Source organism: Trichomycterus rosablanca, chromosome 25, assembly GCF_030014385.1.
Source record: "Trichomycterus rosablanca isolate fTriRos1 chromosome 25, fTriRos1.hap1, whole genome shotgun sequence".
Lineage (NCBI taxonomy): Eukaryota > Metazoa > Chordata > Actinopteri > Siluriformes > Trichomycteridae > Trichomycterus > Trichomycterus rosablanca.
In genome coordinates, this window is record NC_086012.1 from 17,648,654 (window position 1) to 17,659,206 (window position 10,553).

The window sequence follows — 10,553 nt, forward strand, 5'->3', positions numbered from 1 at the left end:
TGGTAGCCTTTCTAAACTCCAACAGTACCACAAGGTGATGGTAGCCTTTCTAAACCCCAACAGTACCCCAAGGTGATGGTAGCCTTTCTAAACCCCAACAGTACCACCAGGTGATGGTAGCCTTTCTAAACCCCAACAGTACCACCAGGTGATGGTAGCCTTTCTAAACCAGAACACTGCCCAGCCCAGACGGATGGCAGAGCTGAGATTCGAACCGACGAGTTAGAAATGTCAGCTCTGATATTTTTTTTATTTAAGCGTCTACAGGCTTGTTTCAGACAAAATCTCATTGTACATGAACAGTGACGATTTGTGTTCTTAGACTGGTGTCTACTTATACCCGAGTAAGGAAGTGTTTACTAATAAAAGCTCGCTTTAAATAAGAACGTCTGATTAAGGTTGGAAATGTAAACAAACTCTAGTGCACTACACGTTCTAAACGGTGTGATTTGGGACGCGCCTGCCTGTAATTCCCCTCCTCGCCAGCATGAGCGCTCTCTCCTCCCCCCTCGGCGGTTTGTATTTTCGGTGGTGGCCGGCCCCCCCTCTTCCTTTTCCTCAGTGCAGCGGGAGCAGTATCGGAGTCTGAAGACTTCATCTCCTGACTAAAGGAGACTTTAACGATTCAAAATGGTCAGTAAATACAACAAACTCACACAATATTCACTCGGAACGATTCATGAACCTCATATGCGCCATACTGTAGAGTTTCAGTAGAGGATTAGCGGCTGATATTAAAGGATGACGGTAGATTCACTCCTGTCTGAATGTGGAGCTCAGTTACAGAGCCGGGTTATAATCCCTGATGTGTGGAACACTCGGACACACTGAGTTTAGAGCTGGTAGAGACTGGAACTCTGTTAGGGTGTCTACAATTATATATAATAAAAGATTCTGTATGGAACACTTGCTGCTTAAAGCTCCGTTCAAGTGCATGGAACGATAGTAGCTGTTCCAATGTGTGTGTGTGTGTGTGTGTGTGTGTGTGTGTGTGTGTGTGTGTGTGTGTGTACGGAACTCTGTTAGCTGTATGAGAGTATGGAACTCTGTTAGATGTGTGTAGGTGTATGGAACTCTGTTAGCTGTGTATGGAACTCTGTTAGCTGTATGTAGGTGTATGGAACTCTGTTAGCTGTATGTAGGTGTATGGAACTGTTAGCTGTATGTAGGTGTATGGAACTCTGTTAGCTGTATGTAGGTGTATGGAACTCTGTTAGCTGTATGTAGGTGTATGGAACTCTGTTAGCTGTATGTAGGTGTATGGAACTCTGTTAGCTGTATGTAGGTGTATGGAACTCTGTTAGCTGTATGAGAGTATGGAACTCTGTTAGCTGTGTGTGTAGGTGTATGGAACTCTGTTAGCTGTGTGTGTAGGTGTATGGAACTGTTAGGTGTATGGAACTCTGTTAGCTGTGTATGTAGGTGTATGGAACTCTGTTAGCTGTGTATGTAGGTGTATGGAACTGTTAGGTGTATGGAACTCTGTTAGCTGTATGTAGGTGTATGGAACTCTGTTAGCTGTATGTAGGTGTATGGAACTGTTAGGTGTATGGAACTCTGTTAGCTGTATGAGAGTATGGAACTCTGTTAGCTGTGTATGGAACTCTGTTAGCTGTATGTACAGTGTATCACAAAAGTGAGTACACCCCTCACATTTCTGCAGATATTTAAGTATATCTTTTCATGGGACAACACTGACAAAATGACACTTTGACACAATGAAAAGTAGTCTGTGTGCAGCTTATATAACAGTGTAAATTTATTCTTCCCTCAAAATAACTCAATATACAGCCATTAATGTCTAAACCACCGGCAACGAAAGTGAGTACACCCCTAAGAGACTACACCCCTAAATGTCCAAACTGAGCACTGCTTGTCATTTTCCCTCCAAAATGTCATGTGATTTGTTAGTGTTACTAGGTCTCAGGTGTGCATAGGGAGCAGGTGTGTTCAATTTAGTAGTACAGCTCTCACACTCTCTCATACTGGTCACTGAAAGTTCCAACATGGCACCTCATGGCAAAGAACTCTCTGAGGATCTTAAAAGACGAATTGTTGCGCTACATGAAGATGGCCAAGGCTACGAGAAGATTGCCAACACCCTGAAACTGAGCTGCAGCACAGTGGCCAAGATCATCCAGCGTTTTAAAAGAGCAGGGTCCACTCAGAACAGACCTTGCGTCGGTCGTCCAAAGAAGCTGAGTGCACGTGCTCAGCGTCACATCCAACTGCTGTCTTTGAAAGATAGGCGCAGGAGTGCTGTCAGCATTGCTGCAGAGATTGAAAAGGTGGGGGGTCAGCCTGTCAGTGCTCAGACCATACGCCGCACACTACATCAAATTGGTCTGCATGGCTGTCACCCCAGAAGGAAGCCTCTTCTGAAGTCTCTACACAAGAAAGCCCGCAAACAGTTTGCTGAAGACATGTCAACAAAGGACATGGATTACTGGAACCATGTCCTATGGTCTGATGAGACCAAGATTAATTTGTTTGGTTCAGATGGTCTCAAGCATGTGTGGCGGCAATCAGGTGAGGAGTACAAAGATAAGTGTGTCATGCCTACAGTCAAGCATGGTGGTGGGAATGCCATGGTCTGGGGCTGCATGAGTGCAGCAGGTGTTGGAGAGTTACATTTCATTGAGGGACACATGAACTCCAATATGTACTGTGAAATACTGAAGCAGAGCATGATCCCCTCCCTCCGGAAACTGGGTCGCAGGGCAGTGTTCCAGCATGATAATGACCCCAAACACACCTCTAAGACGACCACTGCTTTATTGAAGAGGCTGAGGGTAAAGGTGATGGACTGGCCAAGCATGTCTCCAGACCTAAACCCAATAGAACATCTTTGGGGCATCCTCAAGCGGAAGGTGGAGGAGCGCAAAGTCTCGAATATCCGCCAGCTCCGTGATGTCGTCATGGAGGAGTGAAAAAGCATTCCAGTGGCAACCTGTGAAGCTCTGGTAAACTCCATGCCCAGGAGAGTTAAGGCAGTTCTGGGAAATAATGGTGGCCACACAAAATATTGACACTTCAGGAACTTTCACTAAGGGGTGTACTCACTTTTGTTGCCGGTGGTTTAGACATTAATGGCTGTATATTGAGTTATTTTGAGGGAAGAATAAATTTACACTGTTATATAAGCTGCACACAGACTACTTTTCATTGTGTCAAAGTGTCATTTTGTCAGTGTTGTCCCATGAAAAGATATACTTAAATATCTGCAGAAATGTGAGGGGTGTACTCACTTTTGTGATACACTGTAGGTGTATGGAACTCTGTTAGCTGTATGAGAGTATGGAACTCTGTTAGCTGTGTATGGAACTCTGTTAGCTGTATGTAGGTGTATGGAACTCTGTTAGCTGTATGTAGGTGTATGGAACTCTGTTAGCTGTGTGTGTAGGTGTATGGAACTGTTAGGTGTATGTAGGTGTATGGAACTCTGTTAGCTGTGTGTGTAGGTGTATGGAACTGTTAGGTGTATGGAACTCTGTTAGCTGTGTATGTAGGTGTATGGAACTCTGTTAGCTGTATGAGAGTATGGAACTCTGTTAGCTGTGTGTGTAGGTGTATGGAACTCTGTTAGCTGTGTATGTAGGTGTATGGAACTCTGTTAGCTGTGTATGTAGGTGTATGGAACTGTTAGGTGTATGTAGGTGTATGGAACTCTGTTAGCTGTGTATGTAGGTGTATGGAACTGTTAGGTGTATGGAACTCTGTTAGCTGTGTATGTAGGTGTATGGAACTCTGTTAGCTGTGTGTGTAGGTGTATGGAACTGTTAGGTGTATGGAACTCTGTTAGCTGTGTATGTAGGTGTATGGAACTGTTAGCTGTGTATGTAGGTGTATGGAACTCTGTTAGCTGTGTATGTAGGTGTATGGAACTGTTAGCTGTATGAGAGTATGGAACTCTGTTAGCTGTGTATGGAACTCTGTTAGCTGTATGTAGGTGTATGGAACTCTGTTAGCTGTATGTAGGTGTATGGAACTCTGTTAGCTGTATGAGAGTATGGAACTCTGTTAGCTGTATGTAGGTGTATGGAACTCTGTTAGCTGTGTATGTAGGTGTATGGAACTCTGTTAGGTGTATGGAACTGTTAGGTGTATGGAACTCTGTTAGCTGTGTGTGTAGGTGTATGGAACTGTTAGGTGTATGGAACTGTTAGGTGTATGGAACTCTGTTAGCTGTGTGTGTAGGTGTATGGAACTCTGTTAGCTGTGTGTGTAGGTGTATGGAACTGTTAGGTGTATGGAACTCTGTTAGCTGTGTATGTAGGTGTATGGAACTCTGTTAGCTGTGTGTGTAGGTGTATGGAACTCTGTTAGCTGTGTGTGTAGGTGTATGGAACTGTTAGGTGTATGGAACTCTGTTAGCTGTGTATGTAGGTGTATGGAACTGTTAGGTGTATGGAACTCTGTTAGCTGTGTATGTAGGTGTATGGAACTCTGTTAGCTGTGTATGTAGGTGTATGGAACTCTGTTAGCTGTGTATGTAGGTGTATGGAACTCTGTTAGCTGTGTGTGTAGGTGTATGGAACTGTTAGGTGTATGTAGGTGTATGGAACTCTGTTAGCTGTGTATGTAGGTGTATGGAACTCTGTTAGCTGTGTGTAGGTGTATGGAACTCCGTTAGCTGTATGAGAGTATGGAACTCTGTTAGCTGTGTATGGAACTGTTAGGTGTATGGAACTCTGTTAGCTGTGTATGTAGGTGTATGGAACTGTTAGCTGTGTGTGTAGGTGTATGGAACTCTGTTAGCTGTGTATGTAGGTGTATGGAACTGTTAGCTGTGTGTGTAGGTGTATGGAACTCTGTTAGCTGTGTATGTAGGTGTATGGAACTCTGTTAGCTGTGTGTGTAGGTGTATGGAACTGTTAGCTGTGTATGTAGGTGTATGGAACTGTTAGCTGTGTGTGTAGGTGTATGGAACTCTGTTAGCTGTGTATGTAGGTGTATGGAACTGTTAGCTGTGTGTAGGTGTATGGAACTCTGTTAGCTGTGTGTGTAGGTGTATGGAACTGTTAGGTGTATGTAGGTGTATGGAACTCTGTTAGCTGTATGAGAGTATGGAACTCTGTTAGCTGTGTGTGTAGGTGTATGGAACTCTGTTAGCTGTGTATGTAGGTGTATGGAACTGTTAGCTGTGTGTGTAGGTGTATGGAACTCTGTTAGCTGTGTATGTAGGTGTATGGAACTGTTAGCTGTGTGTAGGTGTATGGAACTCTGTTAGCTGTGTGTGTAGGTGTATGGAACTGTTAGGTGTATGTAGGTGTATGGAACTCTGTTAGCTGTATGAGAGTATGGAACTCTGTTAGCTGTGTATGTAGGTGTATGGAACTGTTAGGTGTATGGAACTCTGTTAGCTGTGTATGTAGGTGTATGGAACTCTGTTAGCTGTATGAGAGTATGGAACTCTGTTAGCTGTGTATGTAGGTGTATGGAACTGTTAGGTGTATGGAACTCTGTTAGCTGTGTATGTAGGTGTATGGAACTCTGTTAGCTGTGTGTGTAGGTGTATGGAACTCTGTTAGCTGTGTGTAGGTGTATGGAACTCTGTTAGCTGTATGAGAGTATGGAACTCTGTTAGCTGTGTATGTAGGTGTATGGAACTGTTAGGTGTATGGAACTCTGTTAGCTGTGTATGTAGGTGTATGGAACTGTTAGCTGTGTGTGTAGGTGTATGGAACTCTGTTAGCTGTGTGTAGGTGTATGGAACTGTTAGCTGTGTGTGTAGGTGTATGGAACTCTGTTAGCTGTGTGTAGGTGTATGGAACTCTGTTAGCTGTATGAGAGTATGGAACTCTGTTAGCTGTGTATGTAGGTGTATGGAACTCTGTTAGCTGTGTATGTAGGTGTATGGAACTGTTAGGTGTATGGAACTGTTAGCTGTGTGTGTAGGTGTATGGAACTCTGTTAGCTGTGTATGTAGGTGTATGGAACTGTTAGGTGTATGTAGGTGTATGGAACTCTGTTAGCTGTGTATGTAGGTGTATGGAACTGTTAGCTGTGTGTGTAGGTGTATGGAACTCTGTTAGCTGTGTGTAGGTGTATGGAACTCTGTTAGCTGTATGAGAGTATGGAACTCTGTTAGCTGTATGAGAGTATGGAACTCTGTTAGCTGTGTGTGTAGGTGTATGGAACTCTGTTAGCTGTGTGTGTAGGTGTATGGAACTGTTAGGTGTATGGAACTCTGTTAGCTGTGTATGTAGGTGTATGGAACTCTGTTAGCTGTATGTAGCTGTATGGAACTCTGTTAGCTGTGTATGTAGGTGTATGGAACTCTGTTAGCTGTGTATGTAGGTGTATGGAACTGTTAGGTGTATGGAACTCTGTTAGCTGTGTATGTAGGTGTATGGAACTCTGTTAGCTGTATGTAGCTGTATGGAACTCTGTTAGCTGTGTAACACTGATAGTTTAACTTACCGAGCTGCGTTTCCTCCCGTCAGTTTAAATCCGCAGGTGCTTCTCATTACACACACACACACACACACGGGTCTTTTAATTGGCTCTCTGTGATTGGCTACGCGTGAGTGACATCATCACTTACCTGAGCCAGGTACCTCTACACCTGTAACTAGGGCTGGGTATCGCCACTAATTTCCTGGATCCATTCGATTCCGATTCACAAGGTCCCGATTCGATTCGATTTTCGATTCGATTTCGATTCAACACATTTAGGCATATTTGAGTTACATTAACAGGTTTTGTTTACATATGTGCTGATGTTCAGAGAACGAATGTGATAATTGTTCAAAGAACCCTCATTATTACAAATATTTGTGTATTTTGTTTACATAAATAATTAATCCAAAACAGAAAACAGTAACATTCATTTTTTATTATTATTTTATATGTCTGACATGCTACAACATTGTAAATGTAAACATACACCGGGCTGTTGTACAGCTTATGCCAAGTTTACACGACACGACACTCTGATTAACACCGGGTCGCTGTAATGTTCACACTACACGACTGATGGGCGATGGGGGGTTTTACATCTACACCATCTATCACCAGGGGGAATCACAGGCGAGCTTCTCTGCTCTCCAAAACTACGTTCCGTCACGAAAACACACGTGAGAAGTGATGAAAGGTTTAATGATACCACGTCCAAACATGCACATCAACAAGCAGCCAGAGATGAAAGTTTGTGCGCCGATGAAATAAATGAATCTGAGTGGATCTGGCAACACGAGCAGCATGGCTTGTTCTATAGTGAGTTGGAGGTTAATAAATATTTTGTTTTGTAGAGAACGATCTCGCGTGTGCTGATGTATTCTGATAGAAACTATATTGCGCTCCACCACCTGTTTACATCCTCGCCCCTGTGTTTCCCCTCGCTGTTCCTCACATCGATCGAGAGCCGAGTTTTGATCGCAGACCGAACACCGAGTTCCTCCCGGATCCAGCGCCGACCCGTCGCCGAGCGAAAATCAGTGCAGGAAGTTGTGTAGTGGTCATAACCTGAGCTTCTGCCATGCTGGACTGATGTGCAGGTCAGATCTCGTTGCATGAATAAACACTGGCTGGTCAGGCGAGATTAAAGGGGGGTAACGGATTTCCGTGTGCACCGTAAAAAGGGCCGTATCTAAAAGATCGATCCCGCGTTTATATGAATCGATATCGGATCGTTCAAATAAAGATCGATTCGAATCGAAAAATCGATTTTATAAACCCCACCCCTACCTGTAACTGTGTCGAGACTGGCTCGGTTCATCCTGCTTGGCTAGCAGATGAGTGTGAAGCTGTTTCTGTGTGTTCTGTCTGTTAGCAGGATTATTATTATTCGGATTAATGACCTGTGTGCCGTGACGAGCTCCTCACTGATCGTTCTGAACTGTGGGACGTTTCTGTGTGACCGTTCTTGTTCCGGTTTGTTTCCAGGGTTTTGTGAAGGTGGTTAAGAACAAGGCGTATTTCAAGAGGTACCAGGTGAAGTTCAGGAGGAGGAGAGGTAAATATTAAACGGGTATTGGGGGGGGGGGAGCGCAAATCTTGGGCTGTGGACAATGTGAAACATGTATTTTTCCTGCAGAGGGGAAGACCGATTACTTCGCCCGCAAACGCCTCGTCATTCAGGATAAGAACAAGTACAACACGCCTAAGTACCGGATCATCGTTAGATTCTCCAACAGGGATATTGTTTGCCAGGTAAGATTAGCTAACGACGTTTTTGGGTTTTTTTGGTGAACCGACAGCGTTCTGCGGTTAACTGTTTGATTAACGCAGCTGCTCATCTGGTCACCTAAGTCGATTTATTTATTAGTTTTCCCCTTTATATCCTAATTTTGTCTGAGGAGACCTGTACTTAATACGCATCTTAGGACCGTTTCTCAACCTTTTATTTTAGAATATTTATATTAACACTCATCGTGGACTATAGGCAGTTTAATATACATCTATATGACACATGACGATGCTTATTGATTGATCTGTCCTACTGTGTGTGTGTGCGATTCATTTTTACTCTCCTTACTTAAATATAAAGAGAGCAAACAACTGAGGTTTAGTCGCGCACTGCTCTCCATTTTTCACCATCTCTGTGCAGCGCCTCGACCAGCCAGCAGAGGCCGCCGATGAGGACGCATGATCACGTCTGTGTAGCGGATCCGAGTGGTGGGTTAGTGCGTTAGACCGTCGGCCCGTTCAGTGAGGTTTGCCGATTGAAATGCAAGCCCGTGTGACTGTGAGCAGCACCACATCGCCAAGTGAAGACAAAATATCGATTTGTTTCAGAATCCTGATGCTGCTTTGATCAAGTGGGGATTGGAACAGATTTCTCAAGTGTTAATACACACACACACACACACACACAAACACATCTGTGTGTGTGGGTGTGTGTGTGTGTGTGTGTGTGTGTGTGTATAACAAACTTAAATCCATAAAACTGCTTTTTTTTTTTATGCAGGTTGAAATGGAACGTTTGTTATGTGTGGACAGAGGTGGAGAGAGTACTAAAATATTGTACTCAAGTAAAAATACTATTACTTTCATGAGTTTTTACTTAAGTACGAGTAAAGTTACTAGTCTAAAAATCTACTCAAGTAAAAAGTAAACTTTTTTAACAGGAGGGGGGGGGGTGTCTTCTGTGTAATGCAAACAGGACAATTGGATATAAATCTCACAATAGTTGTTTTTTATTAAAATATAATAGAAACAAACATGTTGATACAACATTTAAAACATTTAGGGATGTGTCATGTGTCATTTTAGTCCCATAAAACTTTTTCAAACTGTATAACCACCAGTGATGTGTCGTAGAATGATTCGATTCTATTGAACGGCCCTTTAAAATGAAACAAAGGAACCGAGTCGTTTTATATATACGTACGGCTCTTTAAAAGGAACCGAGCCAAAAGATCCGACTCTCCATCGCAGAATTTACTGCAGCAGTTTCCTAGACGTTTTTTTTTTTTTGCGTTTTTATCTATACAATTCTTAATACAAAACATACTTAAGTAAAAGTAAAATTACAGGCTGTAAAATCTAAGTACAAGTACACAAAAAAACTACTCGATCACAGTAACGCGAGTAAATGTAACTCGTTACTCTCCACCTCTGTGTGTGGATGAAAGCGAGTGACGCCGCTGCTCGTTTTGTGTTGCAGGTCGCATACGCCAAGATTGAAGGCGACGCGATCGTCTGCGCTGCTTACTCTCACGAGTTGCCGAAATACGGCGTTTCTGTGGGTCTGACCAACTACGCCGCCGCCTACTGCACTGGTCTGCTGTGTGCACGCCGGGTAAGACTCACTGTTCTTATATGATGATGATCTGTGGTGTAAAGAATCTCCAGTGTCCTGTACAGAGCCCTGACCTCAGCCCTCACTGAACAGCTCTGGAATGAACCGGAACATCAATTGAGGCTCAGTAACCAGTACAATGGGCACAAATTCCCATACACAAATAGTCTTTTGAAGCCTTTTTAGAAGAGCGGCTGCTGTTTTAGCTGAATAGATCACACAGAGGTCGCTCGTTTTAATACTATTAGTTTTTTAAATACGATATTCAGGTGTCCGAATACTTTTGGTCATGTATGTGGGTTAATTTCCACGCTGGCCGTGCATAGATGTTCGTTTTCTGCTTCTTGATGATGATCCTGTTTGAACTGAGCACGTCTGATGTGACCTTTTCAAGACGGGACTGAAAGGAGCTTGATGGTTCAGGTTACAGGTCACACATCTGTATGATCGCTAGATTAGGGGTCAACCGATTATCGGACTGACCTATTATCACTCGCTGTGCATTTTTATGATGCACGTGGACGTCTGGCTCCATCACCGGACAAACGCGTACTCGTTTCTCACCCACAACTTGTTCTTTACTGCATGTTACTCTGTGGTACCACGTTTAGTGGATAGTACCAGTATTCTACGCAGGCGAACGGGTTGCCAGATCAGCGTACATCCTTATATGCGTTTTTGAGGGAGGAAAGGTCGGGCGGGGTCTTTTCTTGCTGTGATATGCAATCTCCATGTGAGTGGTGGGGGGTCACACAGGTGCTTTGTAAGAACCCTATCAATCGGATTCACAGTCGGGAATTGGAAATGA

General features: G+C 43.6%; 1 protein-coding gene across 1 annotated transcript in view; it reads left to right on the top strand.

Annotated features, from left to right (window-relative positions):
* The first annotated feature begins 533 nt into the window (after positions 1–533).
* The window catches only part of rpl5a (ribosomal protein L5a), a 14,716-nt gene continuing 4,696 nt past the window's right edge, over positions 534–10,553 (top strand). Inside the window, exons 1-4 of the mRNA XM_062987327.1 lie at positions 534–633; positions 7,888–7,957; positions 8,039–8,154; positions 9,611–9,745. Of these exons, the coding sequence (XP_062843397.1) occupies positions 631–633; positions 7,888–7,957; positions 8,039–8,154; positions 9,611–9,745 (324 nt within the window). The 5' untranslated portion in view covers positions 534–630. The remainder of the gene's footprint in view (positions 634–7,887; positions 7,958–8,038; positions 8,155–9,610; positions 9,746–10,553) is intronic.